General features: G+C 43.3%; 1 protein-coding gene across 2 annotated transcripts in view; it reads left to right on the top strand.

Moving 5' to 3' along the window:
* The window catches only part of chd7 (chromodomain helicase DNA binding protein 7), a 75,257-nt gene that overhangs the window by 26,546 nt on the left and 26,245 nt on the right, over positions 1–22,466 (top strand). For both annotated transcript variants that reach the window (XM_004573985.4, XM_004573986.4), the window contains exons 4-12: positions 5,676–6,130; positions 15,096–15,237; positions 17,064–17,195; positions 17,804–17,869; positions 18,870–18,925; positions 19,814–19,928; positions 20,222–20,305; positions 20,399–20,536; positions 22,209–22,330. In XM_004573985.4, coding sequence (XP_004574042.3) covers positions 5,676–6,130; positions 15,096–15,237; positions 17,064–17,195; positions 17,804–17,869; positions 18,870–18,925; positions 19,814–19,928; positions 20,222–20,305; positions 20,399–20,536; positions 22,209–22,330 — 1,310 coding nt within the window. The remainder of the gene's footprint in view (positions 1–5,675; positions 6,131–15,095; positions 15,238–17,063; positions 17,196–17,803; positions 17,870–18,869; positions 18,926–19,813; positions 19,929–20,221; positions 20,306–20,398; positions 20,537–22,208; positions 22,331–22,466) is intronic.

The raw sequence follows: 22,466 nt of genomic DNA, 5'->3' as shown, positions 1-22,466 counted from the left end.
AACTTTTTTCCACTTGATAAAAGTTAACGTGAGGGTTCCCGATGGTTAGGGACAAATGCAATCGCATGGCAGGATGCTGTAAAAGGACCAAACTTCAGTCAGGAGAATAACTGAGATAATCCATCCATAATACGAGGTTAGTCATTAATATACTGCAACAACATGGGAATAGAGCAGCTGCCAGAGAATTCAACATTAGTCAGTGGTACGGAAGTAGAGGAAGCGCAGTTTTCGGCTTTCCTCATATTCCAGAACATGCTTTTCTCTTCACTATTACTGTCGCCCGACATAATTTGCAGATGATATTGCTTGCAGCTGCTGCAATGCTTTCGACCAAAACGGGCGCAGCTTGATGACACCATCAACATGCGCTATCGCGGTGGAGCGGTATAGTCTAAATCTCTACCATTGGCCAAATTCATATTGTTTCTGCCATATACCGTTTATACCGCCCAATCCTAGATATGATATAGAGATATAGATACAGATATAATTAGAATGTGAATCCTTTCTCCCCTTTTTAACCAGTTGGGCCGATTCTCTTGAGTTAATCAGGTGAATCTGGGATTTGTTCAGAAATTTACATTTTAATAAAGATTCTCAGATTCTAAAAAGTTAACCTCATACCCAGTACATTAAGCTTACGCAACCATTTCTGTGTGAGAACTAACTGATCAAAGCTTGTGCTTCAATGTTGCTCTAATAATTATCAGAATATAATCACTGTGATTAAATTTTGATCTTGTAATTTCTGTTTTATACCATAGTCACAAAACGTGACAAATGTTGGACACTGTTCAGTTTTCTTCTGATATTTTGACTTATTACTGACGAGTTGTCAATGAGGTCAATTAGAACAAAGTTGGCTTAATGGAGAATGAGCTTAAACTGTTTTAGATGGAGGATAAATGGAGGGGCTGCACCACATCCCAGGATATTATAACCGATTTTCCAGGATTCTTTCAGTTGTTAATCAAATGTGTAGTCTGCCACAGTGTGATAAAGATTTTGAACTGTGAATCAAGAAGTGCAGCTTTAGTGGAGTCAAACAATAAAAACATGGAGCAAGATGTGAGCGTAATAGGTGTATATTAAGTGCTTCTGCCTGGTTGATTTAACCATGGCACTATTCTCTCCTCTCACTCACCTTCATCCTCACACTCTCCCCTCCTGTCCTCCCCTCTGTTCGCTGAGAGCTGACACTTGATGCTCTTCACCTACTGAATCTGTTACATTAGCCATGCAGCTCTTCTGTTGGTGGTCTTTTAAGGATTTTCCCCCCTTTTATGAAATCCAATTATTGGGTATGATATTACAATCTGTTTTGGAAGTGAATGGAGATCATGTCTCAGAAAAGAACAATAAAACGTTCCATTGTTGATGGAAACACTGGATTTAAACCAGTACCTGTGGAAATGGCAGATGAATTCACCCTGCAGAACGCCAAACCTGACGCAGCACTCGAACATGTGTTTGTGTACACACTGTGTGTGTCTCCATTGTCATTCCTGTGATTGATTATCTAGGAAGCTTGGCAGGAGGACAGATTTATCTCTTGGCACCACATCCCCCCTCGCCATCTCTCCCTCTTTCTCTCGATCCCTCACTCCCCTCCTGTTTGTGTGCCTAAAAGGCTCAGTTTACGTGTGTGTCAGCAGGTGTTTGTGTGCATGTGTGTAGAGGTTTGTGTGATGTGACCTTGCAGTAGTTAGGTGTGTGTGTGTGTGTGTGTGTGTGTGTGTGTGTGTGTGTGTCCCCGCACACACATATTTGGATTCTCCTGATGGAAGTGGACTTGCAGTGATAGCAAGTGCTTCCTCCTCCAAGTGAACAAGCTGTGTGTGTGCGCTGCTGAGGCATTTTGCTGTAAACTTGCTGATGCTCATACACTTCATTGAAACACACACAACTGCACACATGTGTTACACATGCACGCACAAACACACACTCTCAAAGGCTTGGTCTCTTGCTCTCATATGACACACACACACACGCTCCCTCGCTGCGCCTTTTTGAAGTATGGAGATAATTTATTCGTGTCATGATGCCTGATTTCCCATCTGCTACTGGGACCCTGAGCAGCTGGAGGGAGAGAAAGGGGGGAGGGATGGAAGAGAGAGGGAGAAAGAGGAGAGGCAGTTGGAAAGGCTCCCAACAGCTGGTAACCAGTTTCCTGTCACAGAAAGCTTACTTGGGAGCAAAGAAGAGGTGGTGGTGGTGGTGGTGGAGGGGAGAAGGAGCAAGGAGATGGGATTTAGTCTGCTGGAGACAGGAGGAAAGATGAAGTGTCAGCCAGTTTGTTTACTAAGGTTAGGCTGCTGGAGTCGAGGCAGGAGGGGGCGGAAGCTGCAGCAACAGGGAGTTGAAGGGAGGGAGGAGGTGGCAGCCGTGTTCATGGATGGATGATTGAGTCCCTTCTCCCCCTCTGCTCTGGTCTGCCATTACTGACAGATTCATACCCCACCCTGCAGAATTTATATCAGTATTGATTGACAGGTGAACCAGCAGTGAAGCCAGTCCGCATTTGAGATTATTCGTTTTAGAGTTTAAATGATTAGTAGATTTATAATCAGTAATCCAAAAATAATAAATTGGTTTGGTTTTTTTGGGGGGTTTTTTTGTTTTTTTTCGCCTGTCCCATTTGGTTCTTTAGCCATCAGAATTGTTGTCTGAAGACCAACAAGGATACCCAATGGATTTACTTTGCCAAATGGATCATCGTGGCATTGCCGTATTGGTCCATTTGGTCGATCTTTGTTTTTATTATTTATTATATTTTATTTTCAGATGTTACAGACAGGACAGACATGAGTGAGAGATAGGAAAGGGAGAAAGAAAGGAAGGAAAGGAAAAACAGAAGGGGAGAGGGACAGTGAGAAAGGGGGGGAGAAAAAAAATAAAAATCTCCTGGATCACCTGTTGAGAGAAGAATAGAAAACAAGCAAAAAAAGACAAAAAAAAAAGAAACAAAGCAACATACTAAACACAACACCATCGCATTAATCTAGCTAAGTGTAAACAGCAGTAAATACTAAATATTCAATGTTGTTGTGCAGCACGCAGGACAGATGTGCTTCGAAGTAGCAGCCAAGAAAGGTGTAATTTGGGTCTACGAGCAGTGAACACCCGTGTGCATACCTGTGTGGATCAGCGCGCTTGTATTCCAAAGGTTTCTCCATGTAACGATCTGCTAGGGAGTGTGGGGGGGCCACAGCCCCGTCCTCCGGGGTGTGAAGCAGGTATGGAGGAGATCAAAACTCCAGACATCCAGAGGCCCCCAGAACACAAGAGACCATGGAAGACCAACAGAGGGGCAGCCGCGCCACTGTTCCAGTAAGAGCTGAGGAGAGTCCCAGATGAGGGTTCACTCAGCAGCCGCGGAGCAGAAGCCAGGGGGAGTTGCAGTGACGCGCCCGTGAGCTCCGCCGGCCGCCAGCTGTGCCTGAGTGACCGAGCCCCAGGCCGAGAGGCCGGGGGCACCCCACCCCCGAAGGGGCCCGAGCGAGCCCCAGGCTCCAGGCCCCGATAAGCGGCCGCCAAGGAGTGAGCCGGTGTGTACCTGGACGCCCACCCCCAGACACAAAGAACCACCAACGCACCGACACCTGAGGGAGTCCGCCACCGGCAGGGGAAGTGGTGGTAGGTGGAGATAGGCCTCCAAACCTTGGAGGGCCTGAGGTGTCCCCAGAGAGGTGGCGTCTGATACCCAACCTGACATATAGACACAGACATACAGGCACACACAGACACAAACATCCATTCCCCCCCTCATGCTCTCATATGCACTCACTCCACACTCAACCAACGTGGAGACAGACATAAAGAGACGCTGTACACACGATCACACTCCCCAAGCGTACTCTACAAACCGGGTCTAGGTACCCTTGCCCCTGGAGGGGGGAACTGCACCCAGACCCAGGTGGTGTTACCCTTTTCCCTGCGGTGGGGAGAGGCAGACCACCCCGACTCCGTAGCAGCAGGGAGGCCCCACACTCCAGACCGCAGTCGGACGGCCAACTCCACCTAGCCCTCCCGCTCCAGCAGGCCGCAGAGAATGGGGGTGGGAGAAGACTCCAAACCTCCCTCCACCCGCTCATTGTAGTGTTGATGCATGTGTGTTCTAAGGTGCAATTAAAACCCAGGAGGGCATGGAGCTACCTGCCAAGGAGCAGCAGGTAAGCGCATGGTCCCTCCTGATAGCCCTCAATGTCTACGTGTATTTAAAATTGAGAGGTGGGCAACGACGCCAGGGGTGGGGTGTACACCCTGATGGTAATTTGGACTCCGTGATTGTGCCCACCCCCAAGATCCTATATGTATGTGTAGTGAGAGTGTGAATAATGTGAATGTCTAAGCTGTGGGATAAAATTGAGGCAGAGGCAGCCAGAAGGGGACAGGGGGGGGGTAGCCTCCTCTGCACCCTGGTGACATACCCCTACTCCAAGGCCCTGCATGTGTGGGTGGTTGTGGTGGAGCGGGAAGAGAGAGGCAGCTGGAGATGGGGAGGGAAGGAAGGGAGGGGCAGGTAACCCCTCCCTGGGGCCAGCTCCCCCGCTGACCCCAGTAGGCACTCCCACACTCCGCGACCCGCCAGGGAAAGGGGGCCCAGGCCCATCTAGACCGGATGGGTTAATTAAACTGATAAGGTTGATTAACCACCGAGGTCATTTTAAACAAAAAAACAAAAATTCTTTCATTTGAGAATTTACAATTTTATATTTGTCTGCAGGCAGAACACGATCATATGGTAGAGTAATCAGTGTTTGAGCCCCAGTTTTTTTTGTTTTTGTTTTTCTGCTTCTGTGGTATATTTATGCTGTGGTTAGATTTTAACTCTGAAACTCTGCACTGATGTGGTACACCTTTTTGTTATTGGCCTGTTCAGGTACTCCTGTGTATTTCTGGGTACTTTTTTGCCACAGTTTTTGAATGAATCATTGAGAAAATAATAATCATAGCCTCAATAAAAGATCCCTCACATGTCAGCAAATTGAGATTGTTGGAATAAATGGTAAATTGTTATATAGCGCTTTTCTTCTCTCCTGGAGCATTCGAAGCGCTTTATTGCCTCATTCACACAAACACTTTGTTCTATTAAGTGCTTCCTATCTGTCAATCACAGACATTCTTACTCCGATGGATGTATTGGAGAGCAACTTGGAGTTGGTATCTTGACAATAATGTTTGGCATGCAGACTGGAGCAGCCAGGGATTGAACCACCAACCTTCCTAATCAGTAGATGAACTGCTCTACTTCCTGAGAGCATCCCAATATATGTAAATATATTTGAGGGAATGACCAGAGGTAGGGAGAGCAAGCGTAAGACCTCAGCAGAGAACAGGCATCAATAATAACTGATAAGACACTAAACTAGATGCAGCATGAAAGCGGAAGACTGGGTGGAGGTGGACTGTAAAGCTGCTTGTAGATGCACAGAAAATGGGGCCCTGCTAAGGCAACATGAATGGCGCACACTATATAACATTGCATACATCTTGTTTGCATTGAGATCAGCTGATCTCCTGGCAGCGGCTTTGCACCATTCCTGGACTGTCTACATTAATGCTATGTTCAGTTTCTCTGTAATTTGTTATAGTAAATGTATGTATTATTCTCTCAGTGCCTCTAATTTTCAATTGACGAGTAACTTGCATGTCTTTCTCCTTCCTGTTAGCATTCCCCCACGGACCCGTCAGGTGACGTTTTGATGGCGGTTCCTGACAGGCCAACAGTTGGTGCCGGTGCCCCCGGTCAGCCTATCAGCACAGAGAAGCCCAACGACCAGGAGACCAAGCCAAAAAAGAAGAAGAAGAAGAAGGCAAAAGTAGTGGATGGAGAGGAAGAAGGTACAGGGAAGAAAGCGGGAGAAGGACGCGAGGAAGACGTAAAGTCTGAATTTCCAGGAACAGGAAGTGATGGTGGTGAACACATTACTGGCACAGAACTTTTAGAGGGAAGTTCACCACCGGTGGAAGAGAAGAAAAAACGGAAAAAGAAACCAAAGGAGAAGACTGAGGGCAAAGAGCCCAAGACCCCGAAGACGCCCAAAACACCCAAGACCCCCAAAGAGCCCAAGGAGAAGAAGGCCAAGAGCTCCACACCCAAGCCCAAGACTCCCAAAAAAACCAGGTAGGACTAATGCACTATTACGGTCACTGTGTGTGTCATAGTTGGTGTTGAGTGGGACGTCACTGTAGTAAACCAGATTAAAGTGTCAGGTAACAGGTGAAAGGGCTTATTTCTCATCAGCTGTAAAGAGCTCATGTCCAGAGCGTCCCAACGGTGCATTTGGCACCATTAACCACTAAGTGGAACTGTGAAGATTTCAGTTCCACATGAAAACAGAAGCGGATCAATTTGAGGAGGGTAGCTCGGGCAGTCTCGGGTCATGTGGGTAACATTTCAAGTGCTGAAGTTCAGCATGCTGGAGATATCTCGATTTTAATGTCAAATGCTGAAGCTGTCTTGAGTGTAGATGCAATGCACAAAAATAGTATGTGCAGATACAGACAGACATCTCTAGGCCCATCATGGGCAAGCACGGGGAACCAAAAGGGTCACAACTCCTGAGCAGTGAGCCGCTGCACCCTGTGTACAAGTGTGAGTTAGTGATCAAAGGCCTGCTAATGGGCACATCTGAGGATCAGTTGCATTTACCGCTAATATTAAAACAGAGTCAGGCTTCGTTTTTAAACAAAGAGAAGAGCCAAGAACTCGTTTTTGGTTTTTAGTCGAAAGTCTCTGAAGAACAACACGAATAACATTTTTGTTAATGTTATTAATAAAAATTAAACTGCCACCGTTTTTAACATTCAGTATTACACATTTAATTCTGGAGGAAGAGTGAGGGCCTGTTTAAACTTCCTGTACAAGGTTATAGATGAGTAACTTCCAGCACCTATCAGCGATTGCCGATATCACCTTCAGTTCACTTTGTTTACTCTGTAGTCTTATCCCTGCCTTTTCACACCCTTCCTCTCTCATTTATCACATCCCCTTTTTCACTTTCCCTAAGAAATACACGTTTAAACAGCTGTTTTTCTGAATCGGTGGCTACTCTTTCCCTTGGTTTCTTCCAGTCAGTCAGAGAGCCTTCCTGGGCAAGAAGAGCTCAGGGTGTTTGCGTATGAGAGTATCAGCAGCGGTTTCATTGTGAAGGTGGAAACTCGATCGGTCTGAGGAATGTGTCAGGATGGCCCCCCATTTCTCTCTCCTTCTTCCGTAGTCCGTGGCCCATCTCTCTTTCCTCTTGGAGTCTTTTATCCCAAGGAAGAGGGAGGGCCAAAGCAGCAAGTGGGGTCAACACTGGGGGAGGTGTGTGTGCATGCACCGGCCACTGGAAAAGAGTTTGGGTGTGTGGAAAGAGGGGGGAGGCAGCTGGAGCGAGTGTGTGTGTAATGTGGGGGTGGTGGGCAGTGTGTGTGTGTGTGTGGGCGAATGCATGTGTTGGGGGAGGGGCCATTGCTAATCTTTGTGGCAGAAAATTGCGTCTAATGGTAATGAAGGCCATGCTGCTGACCAATCCACACCCTGAGCTCAACACTGTGTGAGTGTGAGGGCAGTGGGAAATGTGGGGGTGAGGAGTCCATTCTCAACTCTCTGTGTGTGTGTGTGTGTGTGTGTGTGTGTGTGTGTGTGTGTGTGTGTGTGTTGGTAAACTAGCTCTTATCTGTTGTCAGGCTTTCCTCCATCTTGAGTGGCGGCCTGGAGCTCCCAGGTTAATTTAGCATAATAATGGCTGCCGGCCATTCACTGCTGCTCTAAAATGGTGGACCTCTGCAATCACCCAACTATCTTCTGTTTTATTCTTTCTTCTCGTTTCCCTTCTCCTCCCTCCAGTCCCACCCCTTCCTGACAAAGAGGAGTGTATCCTTTCATCTTTTCCTCTTCACTGCCCTCCCCTTGTTCCCCCTTCCTTTGTCTTTCTAATTTAAGCCGAGGACTGAGGAGTGAAGTTTTGAGCACATGAGCAAGGCAACAGTAAATCTCCATATTTTGAGAAGAAGTTTGTCATTGCTTTCATTAAGTTGAGCTCTTCACAAGTCATGGTTTCTTGCAAACCATGACTTGTGAACATGGTTTTTGCATCTCAAAGTGTCTATTAGAAAATTTGTATTATGAGTTCCTGAAAGAAATGGGTCTTGCTGACTAGATGCTGGTCCTGTAGGTGCTTTTCCGAAAGCAAGCACTTCTTCCTTTGGTCTGAAAAGAATGATACCTTCATTTGCATGTTACCTTTATGCAGTTATTACCCAACTCCTACTGCATTTCTTATCAGTGAAATACATCTTGTACATGTATTTTTTCCGGTGCTTGTATATGTCGTCCTTCTGCTGCGTCTAAGGCTATACGAGAAGACTTGTGGGCGCATGCTGCCCCCTTCAGTTATCAAAGACTGGCTGATACAGCGGTATGAGGCAGCGTATTTAAAAAAGAAAAAGTAAAAATAGTACCTTTTGTTTTACGGATTGAAAGGTATTGTAAGCATTAGTTCTGGTGACATCCCTAGAATCCTTCAAATATAATTTTGCACCACCTGAGTGGTAAGCTAAGGTTAGCCAGCTCGCTGCCAGCTGTGGATAAAATCATATCTACAATTATCTAATCACCTGGGGCTTGCTGGCTTGCTGTCAGTTGTTTTGAAATTAAAAAAAGTTAATGCTATGAGTTAACTGTCACTAGTTACCCACAGCAAAATGTAACTAGCCATCTGGGGTGGGTGAGTGGGCCGTCAGTGGATTGATCCTCATCAGTCAGATTGAACTGAGTGTGAGTGGATTTGAAGAATGAGACTTGTACAAGAAAGAGCTTTGAGTGCTTAAATTGAGTGGAAAAGCAATATATACCACTCCATTTACCATTCACCTAACCATATCTTGTCTGCTAAAGTTATCTCCAGCAAAACTGCCTGCCTGTTTATTTCAACAGACGTATTATAATTTTTAACAATCAGTAAATTATTTAATGATGAGGAGCAAAGATGTGTAACAAGGCTTTCTGTAGTAGTTATTGGATCAGCCAGCTGGCTGTAATGTAAGTATATAGCTTGTATTGATTGTCACTGAGGAGTTTTACACTGGTCTCTCACTTGTTGTATCACAGTTGTATCTATATGACAAGTAGATACAACTGTGCAACATACCATTAATTTTAATGGTATGTTTTTAATTGCAATCTAATCTTAAGGCTTTTATAAATTTGAGCTTTCATTTTTTTTTGTGTGTTGTCTTTTTCAAGGGGCTGGAATTCCTTTCTAAACCTGATGAAATGTACCCATTAGTGCTAAACTTTTTGATCTAAAGCCAACTTTGACAAGGCTCTGCAAGGCCACTAGCACATATGTTCCGTTACATTTTGGGGGGATTTATGTGAGATTTCCACCAGTGGGTAGAGAAATAATCTTCAAAGCTCAAGGGTTTTTCTTGTGGCCCATACCATACTACAGTATGTTTTCTCTCTGCTGTGTGTATTTGCATCTCCTTACGAACAAATAAACCACCACAGGAGCAGACTGAAGTCTTTGCTTAATCAGTGTAACCAAGATGTTCCGCTGTGCTGTTTAACCCTTTGAACACAAGTGGTTTTCATTTGGTTCTTGCTCTTTTATTTACAGGTTTGTGGCATTGTCACAAGCTGTGCCTATACGTTAGGCTCATGATGCTTGCCAGCATCTTACATTGATGGATAGATACTCGGTTGTAAGCTAAATTGAGTTTAGTTAGGCAAGTTTTATCCTGTATTAGATGATTGCAGTACCTGTTGACACAAGTTTTTTTTTTTTTTTTTTTTGCTGGATATCTTGATGGTTATTCAGTTTTTAACACCGGAGAGCATGAATAAGTTCCTCCAATTGCAGCTGTTTTGCTTGAAAAGGTTAAAAATTTGCCCCACAAATTTGTGCAGGCCAACTGGATCCTAATGAGCAGACAAAATAAATGAAAATTGAAGATGGTCTCAGCTGTTCAGGACGGTCTGAGTGTGTGCTTATGTGAGCGAAGCCGGGAGAATCAGGTGGTTTACTCGTCCAGTCAGCTCACTCCTCTCCTTTGACCTTGCCTTGTCTCTCCATCCTCTTTTTCCCTTGCTCGCATGCGCTCCCTCTCTGAGGAAGTACATCTATAAATAACACAGCTCTCAGCGCCACACCCTTCCCTCGATGTGTGTGCATATATGCGTGTACGTGTGCATGCACAAGGGTGATTTGTTTGCTGTACACACAAAGAAGGCAGACATGCATGCAGACACCTTGTGTGCAAATACAGCACTTTCTGAACACACACAGAAGCGTATGTGCATTGCCTTCTGGACTTTTTGTGTGGATCTGTGTATGGGGGTTCAGTGGTATGACTCATCACAGCAGCAGGTGTCTGTTCCACTCCGCCCTTCTTCTTCGGTTTCGTTTTGTATCCCAATATTTTACTCCACTGCTCGGCTTCCTGTCTTTCCTTTATCCCGGTCTGAAAGGAGCATATTAGCTCCTCACTGACACACACAGCAGGTTACTTCAGTGAAGGTGTGCATAAGTAAATTACCACATTATTTACAAAAACAAAACCCTAACAGTGTTTTACGTTACTTTTATTAAGTAAACCTAAAATGATGGACGACATTGCAGTCTATTAATGTAATCTTCAGGTGACTACAATTTGTGCAGTGTTGTAAGCATAGATAGGGCTGATGAACTTGATTAGGCCAAGTTTGAATGTGAACTCTTCAGTGATAATCTGTTGTGAATCATGCCCAAAACAAGGGTGGTTGTTGCCATTTGTTCCCATGTTTTGTCTCCATTGGCCCATGGTAACGGCACATCATACAAACAAGTCTGCTGCCACAACTACTTCTTTGTTGCAATCCCAAACAATTTGTTTTATATTGTATTTTCCTTTGTTTTTGTTTTTTTGTTTGTTTTTTTTGTTTGTTTCTTTTTGTTTTCAGCAAATTAACAGTGTAATTTCATGCTTCATTCTTATCGGTTAGCCAGTAGACACAGCTCATAGCAGCAGTCCCATTGTGAGATTTGTGGCACTGTTGGTCTTATCACAGGCTGTCGTTGGTGGAGCCCTGACCAAATACATCACCACAGTTCTTTCATGTTGGTTTTATTTGCTTTGGGGGGGGGGGGGGGGGAAGCATACATTTTGTATAAAATATATTCCACATTATGGGGACAACAAAACCATTGTGGGTGCCTGAAATGGAAATTAAAAAAATCAGGAAAGTGGTAAATGAAAACAGAATTGATATTGTTGGCTTAAAAATTACTCAAATAACTCAAAAAAACAAACAAACCCCTAGATAAAATATTGGAAGTGCCTGAAGTTCTAGTCTTTGTTACTTCCAGACGGATGTGAGGCTTTCCGATTCATATTTGACTTGTTCAGGATATTCAGAAGAGACATTACGTTTCCCCTGATGAATGGCCTCCATATTGTAATAATTGAAGATACTAACTTTCATAACTAATAAAACACATTTCAAACAAAATGAACTAAAAACCACTTTTGCAACTAACTGCGCTAATACCGAAGTGAAAACAAAAACTAAAAAAACAAATACAAAACTATTAATAACTGCCCTCGGTTTCAGTGTCAGATCTAATTATTGCTCACTTGAGGCTTCAAAATGCCAAAGCCTAGATTACACTCTGTTGTGGAAATGGACAGCTGGAGGCCTGATGGCCATGTATTCCTTCCTGTTATACTTTGTTTTGGATTTTTGTTTTTTGTTTTTTTGGAGTCTGCGTACTTGGTGCGTTGCAACGTCCTCTTGCTAACCAGTGAATGACGTAACCGTAGCTGCGTGAATCTTTTATGTTAGGTTTATGCTGTAATAGGTGGCTTAGGTCAAGTTCCTTAAAGAGATGAGTTGATAACAGAGTGTCTTGTTTGCAGCCAGCGGGAGCAGGCAGGGATATAGAAGCAAGAAAAGAATCTACACTATCTTACAAGATTTGTTTGACTCATTTATTCCTTTTTAGGAACTTGATGGGTTTTGTTCATGTAAACACAGTTGTAGCGATGTCATAATGCATTCAAGTATATGCTTGCACCACAGGCATACTGGAATAGTAGAGTACACTATATTCTAAAGTCACATTTTCAGGTAAACATTTGTTTCAAGCAAAAGTTGCTTTAGCCCTTTTATAAAGTAAATGTTGATATATATTCTTTGCTAATTAAACTGGACAGAAAATCAGATCTTTAGAAGAGTGTTGAAACGATGAAAGACGATGGATTGAGCATGAAAAGCTGCAGAGAGGTGAGGGTGCGATTAAGAAGTGGGGCCGTGACGAAGCTAGGAGGAAGAGAGAGAAGGCAGCCAAGTGGAGAAGTGTGTTTGTGTGCGTGCTTGTGTGTGTGGCCAGATGGCTCCAGCGTGTGGCGACCAGCCAGAGGAACAGGTGCAGGTCACATGACCAGCCGTTACCACGGAGATGGTGATTGCTCTTGGCGTGAGGATGAAAGGAGAAGGGCCCCAGGGACAGAGAGGGGGTGAGAGATGTAGAGGGAGGGTGAGTGAGCGAGCAGGAGGGAAGGAGGGAGAGAGGCACCAAGCAGGAAAGGGGACGAGCGACACAGGCACAGAGCAGAGAAAGGAGATCGGCCATACACTACAGGCAGCAACACAAATGGTTATGTTCTGTTTCATAGTAGGTTAGTTAGTGGAACAAATTGCTGTTGCCTGATGGCCTGACATAACTTTTACTCTGAAATAAATCAACATGTTGTAAAGTGGAGTGTAAAGCTTGGTTTAGATAGTCAGTTTGATTGTGGATCCAGTTCCATGTTTGCAAATTAGCTGGATTTGCTAATCCCCGCTGCCAGCTAATCACTTATGAAACCTTTTAACAGTACTTTTTTTGTCTTTTATCAACATGCAGTGTCCTTAGCCTTCAAATTTTTGCCAGCATTGACTTTTTATTTAAAATCATGGATTCCATCTGTAGCCAGTTATTTCAAAAGTAACTTTTATGTAACAACATATTTTAAAAAAAACAACTATCCACTGCAAAGTTCTCTTTGCAGGCAGGTGTCAGCCACTTTGTCATAGAATACCATTGTACATTTCCATTGCTGCAGATTGTAACTTGTGGGTCAAGTCTTCCAGTAACTGTTAATTGAAGCTTTATGCAGTATTTCTGATTGTTTGCTCTATATAAGCCATGTAGTGTCTCAAAGGTGAGGTCTCAAGTGGAGTGATGAAAGCAATCTAAGAAGATAACGTTGTTCACTCTGTGTTTATCGTGAAAAGTATAAAATTATGCACCTACCAAGAATCAGGTGATCCTGATCCTGTTTGAAACAAGTATGAATGATACCTCCTAGGTTTCTAGCAAATAAAGTTGCTGTAGTTTTGTTTGTTTGTTTTTTCGGACTGTTTCAAAACCCACAAATATTCAACCCTAAGTCAGTCGTGGGACCATTTTCCTTCCAAAGTACTACTGAAGACCTAAATTATTGCTTGCAATTTTCATGCAAAAATAAATGGCACACTCTTGCTGCCTACAAATTAGTTTTTTTTGTAATATATGATGGATTCAGATGAAACTAGGTTTTCTCACAACTGATAAAATCCCAAAATGCAGAATGATGCAGAAGCCTGGCGAGCGGCAAAAAGTTGAAAATACTTTGACCCTGTGCTCAAAGTATTGTTAGATCATGTTGGAGTTACACTACCAAACTTATGTGTGTGTTGTGTTACAGACATTTGTTCATAGTTTCATATGCCCAAACAGTATTTCAACTTTGAGTGTTGTCTCACTTTTAGACTTTTCTCCCATTCAATAAACTAGTAAAGTAGTTGCCAGGAAAACACCATCACTGGGTAGTGTACAACAATGTTTATTACACAGCTTCAAAGTATTTCCAACTTTGTGTCACTCAACAGCCATTTGCATCAGTGTGCGTCTTTGCATTTTATCAACTATGAGGAGAAAATGCATTTTGTTTTCATCTGAACCCTTCATTAGGATTCCACAGTGGGTGTAAAAGTGAAATCTGTGGTGATGCTTTAGGTTACATTAACACGAAAACTATGTGATCATGACCAGAGTTGCTTTGTGTTTCTGAGTGTTTTTGGTGCGCACAGCTGTAAAAAGTAAGGTGTGATACTGTTTTCTCAGTATTCTGTCATCTGATTTTTAGATTGCAGGTGCAGAGTAGTTAAAGGCTAATAAGCTCGGACTGGTTTGAAAGATTGGGCTTTTCGTTGTCAGATTTTCAGAATACATCTAGTTTTGAAACTGAAACCCAGAAAGGAAAAAATTAACATTTGAAAATTAACTAGTCAGTAGTGTGATCCCTGCCTCAGCATGACCTCTCCATTGTTGTACAAGGTCTCTGTACCTGCTAAAATAAAACAGTTTACTGGGCTCAGCTCAACAGCCTCCAGGCTCTGTTGAAGAAAGGACAACTTTTTGGGGGTGTTGGATGGGATTCCCGCATATCTTATGTGAATTCATAGTCTTTGGCACTTTAGAGATGAATGGTTCAGACAGAGGTGTCACTCAACCTGCATCGTACAAACATCTGCCGTTTGGAAGGGGTAGAAATGCGAGGCTGCGTGCCAGACAGAAGAAGGATGCCGAGTGTCCTCTCACCTCTGTGGTGTGAATGCACACAAGCTCTCAGACAGAGCCAGCTCCTCTTTCTTTCCATGCCATAGATTGGAAGAAGCCTGGGGGCCCCTCAGCCCCTCCCCCTTCCTCTCACAGGCCTTGCTCTCCCCCTCCCTCTCTCTTTCTGTCTGCCTGTCTCTCTCTCCCTCCCTCCCTCCTTTTGGGTCTTTCTTTCTGCCCTCCACCCCACCCCCTCTCTTTCTTGCTCCCTCTCTCCCTGTGCCTCCATGCAGTCTTTCATCACATTAACCCCCTGTGTGCCAGAGCCTGGGGCACACTAATGATTTCTAAATGGGTAAATCAAACATGGCGATTGCCTTGGGGACAGACAAGGGCGCGCACATGTAAAAGAGGTAGTACTTTGAATAATGGCTTTATTTTGTGGTTAGACACTTTTTTCTTTTCTTTTTTTTGATGAGCTCATTCTAACTTGGGTTTTTTCTCTCTCTCTCTTCTTTCCATTGTATCCTGTAACAGTAAAAAAGTGGAGTCAGAGGGTGGGGCCAGTGCTGCTAAGAAGGATTCAAAGAGAAAGAGAGAGTTCTCGGTCAACGATGATGCTGAGGTGAAGTCTCCACCTCTGTCTCCACCCGAGGAAGAGGATGATGATGGCGTACAGGTATGAAAAGGAAAGCTGTCGTAGAAAGTTTTGCAATGCCATAAAAGCAGGACTAAAACACATGTACAGAGTAATTTAAAAAAGCAGGAGGTCATGAAAACCTTTGCAGATCTGTGTCACGGCCTGTAGAGATAGACGGCACTGAGCCAGCAGGCGTCTGCTGTTTGTGTTGTAAACCAGCCATGTTGACAGACCAAGCAGATAAGCCCTCCTGTCAAGTTGACATCATGCATCATCAGCAACTTTTCAGCTGCTGCATTCATTTTCTTTTTTCTTTTTTTTTTTAATTTTACATTTCAAGTGTGGTGTAGTTTCTCTACCAGGCTGCAGAGAATAGTTGAAAATATACTTTTAAGTACTGGTTTAGAATTTGGAACGCGTCCATGAACCCATAAACAGATTCATGAAATTATGTGCAGATATAATTATGTGGATCTTGAAGAGAGTAGCATCTGGCTATTAGCTGTATGAAGAGTTGTAGCTCTAATTCAAACAGGAAAGCACTTTAGCAGCTGTATGTCCCCTTAAACATGTCCTCTCCAGGCTGCTACCCTAGTTTGTTTTCGCACTCTTATGTTGAAACATTCTGAGCCCCTTGAATTGTAAAGGTTTTGGTTTTTTAAATATGGATAACATGCTGGGCGATATGGTACAGAATAGTGAATAATAAATAATAATGCCTGGTGAATGATGACGTACAGCCCTTCATTTTCCGCTTACCAGTGCAGATTTGGTAGGATATTATATTCATCCCAAAAGTTGGGATAGCAGCCTAAATGCAGCCAGTAAACGCATACAACAACAATGAAATCTGTGTTATATATCTAAGAAAGTAGAATAGAATTAAATTAGTGAAGTAGAAAAATATTCTGCACAATAAATAATAAATTAAAAGACTAAAAAGAACCACAATAAAATGCTAAATAAAAATGTAATAAATGTACAAAGCAAAATCGAATCAAAAAATGACACTAAAACAAAACGGCTGGATAAAATAAGTAAAATAGGTGAAGTCCCCACCTGTCTCCACCTGAGGAAGAGGAGTAAATATAGTAGAACCACTACAGCAAGTGGCAGTGAAGTGGCTCACTTTGTACAGCATGTAGTAAAGTGTAGTGAAGCATAGAAAAAGGAGGAAATATACAATACAATGAGTGTCATCAGAATTTTTAAGTTAATTTGCTCTACAGTTAGTGGAAGGAGGAAGGCAAAAATCACTGAGATCTCGCAGATGACTAAGGCTACACACTGCAGGCGAAAGTGCATCAAATCCGACTTTGCTATGACAGTTTGAACAGCACAAATCCAATATTTTCAAATCTGACCTGGGTCACTTTCGTATGTGTTACTGAATCCGATACATACTGATGTTTTCGAAAGTGACTGCTGTTTTTTTGCTCTTTTACGTCACTGACATAAGACAGATGCCAATTATCAGCACCGGAGAAGACAAACAAGAAAGCATGGTGGCCATTGTTAAAGCACGGGCTCTCTTTTTTCTCAGTGTCCTTCTTTCTCTAATTAATTTGTCAAAATTCTGTCGGTTACGACTGTGCAGAAATTGATAGACTGCTGCAACAACACCTACTAGCTCTGTAGCCGCCATTTTTTTTCTTCCGTAAACACGCTTTGTGTGTGACGTCTTCTTTTGCGCATGTGGGCTGCTTTGAGAGCCGTGAACCGTTCACCCTAGAGCGCGTTTACTGTCACATTTTATTTGTAGTGTGAACAAACAGACAAAAATAAATCAGATTTGATCAAAAATAGCATTAAGACGTCCAGTGTGAACGTAGCCTAAATGTTCTTACTCTCCCTCTGTTTATCAGAAGCGTCGGTCTAGCCGTCAGGTGAAGAGGAAGAGGTACACAGAGGATCTGGAGTTCAGGATCTCTGAAGACGATGACAGCGGAGACGACTCGCCATCGCCAAAGTCTCCATCGTCCTCATCGCAGCAACAGGTGCAGCCAAGATTTCAGTTTTTGGTTTGTCTTCAGTGAACCACTTGTCAGAAGCTAAATGACGCGATTGAATGATGCTGTTTGTCATATTTGCCCGTTTGGAATAACATGTGTAAGGCTGCATTTGAACATTGATGTACTGAAATGTGGAACGAAGCTGGCAAGAGACACATGAAGTGAAATCATTGTAATCAAGTTGTTGACAATGTCCATGTACTTATGTTACCATAAGTGGAGTGATGAATATATTAAGAGTGAGCTTTGCATTCATCTCGAATCATTTGATTGGTTTGCAGCTAGTTCAACAACTACAGCAAATATAGGAAGTAAACGTTGTTGAAGCAGGCAGTTAGGAGGAAATGCATCCAAATTGACAACGCTTTGCTGTCAGCTTCCTTCATGTTGTGTTGGATTGCAACCAGTGCACTTCTGCTAACATGTGGTGTAGTAAACGCACAGCATTGAACATAACAGATTGGCTTGATGTAACTAATACCCGAGCTAGATTTTTATTATTTTTTTAAATCCAGATCAGACCAGTATCCAATCCAGACATCACATGAAACAATCCAGCACGGTGAATGAATTTGCTTGTTCTGTGTTTCCAGGATGTGGCTGAAGCTGAAGGACCAGTTGTAGAGAAGATCATGGGCATGCGCACCTCCAAAAAACAAGTGAGCTGCACAGATCCACACCCTAATGACACTAACACAATACACAGATCCACAGGGTGGCCAGAGTCGTGGTTTGCGTCATGTGATTAGCCTTCCCACAGTTGACATAAGCACATTACACATACATACGTTGCTTATGCAGCATGTTTTCACTTGGAAAGCAGATTCCTTATATTTCAGCATGTGTATGCTCTGAGCTCTGTGTGCGCCTGCGATTGACTGTGTGTAGGTGTCGGCCTTGCTTTGTTTTCTACGCCTTGTCTAAAGAGAGATCATCCCTGAGCCAACACAAGCGCACACACACACAATCGCCAGCCAACTCTCCTTTGCTAGCCAGCTGCCAATGGGTTATCCCCCCCACCCCCTCGCCCACCACCACAACACACTCCCGTGCACAAGCACACTCACACCACTCTTTTTCTCTTGCAGCTCTGTTCAGAGTTGACCTCGGGCTTGGCACACAGCCAAAACCGCAATACTAGCTACACCAGACGCCAAACTAGCGTTTCCTCAGGCAGGGTGTGTGTGTGATGGATGATTCATGGCATTACAGTAGTAGTAGCATGGTAGAGGGTGTGTGTGCAGTAGTAATGGTGAATGAAAGTGGACAGCCTTGCTTGAAAGAGCTACTGTTTTGGTATTTCCCCTTTTTATGCATTTATGAAACAAAATGCTCAGTCACACAGATTTTAGCAGTTGAATTTGTTCAAGTATTTCCTGTTAAAACCCATTAAAACTTCTTCAACAGCCTTATTTATTTTTGATCAGCATGTTGTAGCCAAAATGTTAAATAGGTGCAAGGCTGCTTACACATTACATGAAGGGCACCCCTTTCTCTCAGTTTGAGACAGTTTACTGTTGAATGACGTGTCAGAGTGAAACTCACGTGCAGGCTCCTTCACTACTTCGACCACATGTTGTATAATAATGTTGAGCCACTTCTGCAGCTGCTGTATTTGCTGTGATTATGATCCCTTTTTTGTATTGTTTTTCTTTTCAGCGGGAGTCGGGGGAGGAAGTGGAGGTGGAGGAGTTCTACGTCAAGTTCAAGGGCTTGTGAGTAGTAGCTTGGCTTTTTTTTTGGTTTTTTTGCTCTTTTTCTTTCACATCAGAGCTGCCTTGTTCTTCTTTTTTCTATTTATTTAAAGACCTATTTCAGTGAACACAGGGACATTTTTAAGTATGTGATCCAGATCCTCTCTCACATTATTAACAAAACTGGTGCAGTTGCATCCTATCACAATGATAAGCACATGGAATGCTTTTCATTCATTAGATACCTGTGTCATTTCTGTCTCTTGCTGTGTGAAATGTAAAAATGCATTTTACAAAAACAATTTAAAGTTGCTTGTTCTCTAAGCAAATTTGACCCCAACATGCAAATAATGTAGTTTTCAGTCCCCCCAGCATTTAACATAAATAAAGTGTGCTTAATTCCTGATTCGCTTCAGCTTTGATTTTAGCAGCTGGCAGTTTAAAGAATTAACCCTCCTTTGGACAGGGATACAACTAATACTGGATCAATTATTTTCTCAATAATAATTAAGTCTATGATATGCCGGAAACAATACATTTTTCATGAGTTTGGAGAGCTTCTACTGTCTGATTCAGAGTCCGAAATACTTTGAGCTCACAGCCATAGAAGGCAAGGAGAGCTGATATATGCAGACATTGAAGTAGATTTAATTTGGATGTTTGGGGGACACATCTGCACAAAAACACTGGTGTCAAATCGGAGGTGATGGACTTTACCAGACTTTTGACTAAGCAGTCCAGAACAGAGATACAAATGTCTTTAATCCGTGAGACACAGTTTCTGTAAGAAGTACTCTAGCTGATAGACTTGGAGATCTCCCTACGACATCACATACGATTTTCTTCCTCTAGTTTATAGCATCCAATTCTTTAAAATGACTGATGTGAAATTTATTTTGTGCTTCTCAGTTCATACCTCCACTGTCGCTGGGCTGACCTGGAGGAACTAGAAAAGGACAAGAGGATACACCAGAAGGTCAAGAGGTTTAAGGCCAAGCAACAACTCAACACCTTTATAACTGAGGTAAGACCAAAACGCTGCACCACAAACCAGACCTTCCGCTGCATGGAAGTAACCACTCACAAGGAGTGCTTCTGAATGGAATGTGTCAAGAAATGTTGCTGGCTATAAAATTGTTTTCCCCCCCCCAGAGTTTTGCTTTATACAGACACTGACTTGAGTTTCATATAGAGCTGTTAAATAGAAAAGCTGGGTAGATAAAACTAAGAACACATTTCATACAGAGGAGTTTACTCTGCAAGGCCTCATTATTTCATATTCAGTGTATCTTAAAACTCCACTTCTTTTCTCTGCAGATGGATGATGAGCCTTTTAACCCTGACTATGTGGAGGTGGACCGTGTCCTGGACGTTTCAGAGAGCACAGATGAAAATGGAGAGGTGCTTTGATCTCTTTCATTGGGCTTGAGCCTCTCTTTTTTTTTTTTCTCTACACCCACACTCACCAAAGCGCCCTGTGTTTTATGTGTGCAGACGGTGACCTTATATCTGGTGAAGTGGTGCAGTCTGCCTTACGAAGACTCCACCTGGGAGCTGAAGGCCGACATCGACCAGTCCAAGATAGACGAATTTGAGCGTATCGGAGCACGCACGCCCAACACTAAGAGAGTGGTGAGTGGCTGTGCTTTGGGTGCTGTCTGTCTCCTAGTCTCCTCCTTATAGGCGTGTTCGTGTGTATTGGCCTGCTGTCTGCTCCTTCCTCTTCCAGATTTACAGCTCCCTTAACTGCTCTCCACAGGGCCACGTTTTTGCGGTCTTACACACTCGCACACATACGCCCTGCTCTTGTGGCCAAGCCAAACCACTAACAGTGTGTTTAATGCTGAACAGAAGCAGCTGACTGGCTGTGGTCTCTCCTTCCATCACTCTTTCCTCAGCCTGCATCCATCTATTTTAACTCCTGCCTACTGTTTCTCCTTAAGGGCCGTGCTCGTAATGCTCCATCATATAGTGGCAGCATTGGGAGGCAGTTTTTAGCCTCATTTGCAGTGTGGACCAAGGGCCTTTTCCCCAGAGGATGAATTCCATCAATTTAGTTGGTCAAAAAATCCTTAATAACCCAACATCAGTTTCATTTGTAATATGTGGTTTAAAAAGTGAGGCATCCTAAGGCTGCTGACAGAAACCATGTGTGAAAGATATAACCCTTTCATTTATTAGAATGGATCCAGTCTGTCAGTGCAGCGGGGTACTAACACTGGGGTTTTGTTTTTTTTTTTTTGTCAGCAAGGTCTCCTGCCAAAAAACCCTGGGTCATCTAGCCAAAAAGTTGAATTAGGTTAAACTTTTCCTGCAATGTGACTTTGTCCTGCGAGCTAATCAAACACGTGTACAGCTCACTCGCTAAAATACCTGCCACCAATGGCTACAACCAGTTGTAAAGTTCTGTATTAAAAGCTGTGCAGTATTATCACATTAATTTGTCCAAGTGTGCATCCTGGATTGTATTTCATTGTCTCAACAGCACGGTGCTGCTAATGCCTTTAGCTAATTTGGGACTGAAACTTTACTTACCCAGAAAGGGGCGCTGTTTAGTGTAAACACAACTGAAATCAGGGTGTTATGTAACAGAAAACAAACACTGAATGTATTAAAAGAAAAGAAAAGCTTGTCATGCTCATGACCAGTTGTCATGTTTTCCGTACTGGCTGGCTCCTGTCTGGCCATCCCTGTTCTTTGGCTGGATTAAAGGATCTCCACCTGCAGTTGGATGCCTTCTAACATCTTGTCATCAGTGAGCCCAAGGGTCCGTGCAGACGTCCGCATACCTGTAGGCGTTTTTGTTTTTTCCATGACCAGCCATACTTGTTCATGGAGACTGCCAAGTAGCAGACTTGAGTAGATTACCAAGAAGTAAAACTGGAATGACTACTCTGCCGTCGTGTCTCCATCTACCCACACAATACAAGCAATGCTCAACTCCATCATTTTGGACTGTAGTTGTCATTCTGTTCTGAAGATGCTCTGCATAACTTCAAGACTGCAAAACAGAACAAGGGGCAGTATTGCCTTCAGTAGTTCTGGAGTTACACTCCCAGGACGAAGACTCACAGGAGAGGCAGTTGGGGTTCAGTTATTTGCCGCAAAGGGTTTGGGCGAAAAAAGTGTTTGCAAAGGAAAACTTGTGAAGGGTGAAAGCTTTTAGTGAGCAAAAGCACCCAGAGCAACACACATAATCCTAACCCCTCAAACACACAAACAGTATCTGCATCTTTATGAAACACTGCAGTCATTAACACTGACTGTTTTTTAATAACCCTATCTGTTTTATTGTTGTGTCCAGGATCGGCCTCCTGCAGCTGACTGGAAAAAGCTGGAGGGCTCCAGGGAATACAGGAACGGCAACGCACTCAGGGAATACCAGCTAGAAGGCCTCAACTGGCTAACTTTCAACTGGTACAACTCGTAAGTCATCATTAATTGCATTTTCTTTGAATTAGTCTCCTAACTGCTTCTGTCAGTCTGCACATGTGATATCACCTTACTTAATATTCTTAAGTGGGCATTAAAGTGAATATTAAATAGCCCTGTGGTGCACTGC

The sequence above is a fragment of the Maylandia zebra genome, linkage group LG18, assembly GCF_041146795.1.
Source record: "Maylandia zebra isolate NMK-2024a linkage group LG18, Mzebra_GT3a, whole genome shotgun sequence".
In the NCBI taxonomy this organism is placed as follows: domain Eukaryota; kingdom Metazoa; phylum Chordata; class Actinopteri; order Cichliformes; family Cichlidae; genus Maylandia; species Maylandia zebra.
Note: the sequence above shows the minus strand (reverse complement) of the source record. Positions and strands in the feature narration are given on the sequence as shown.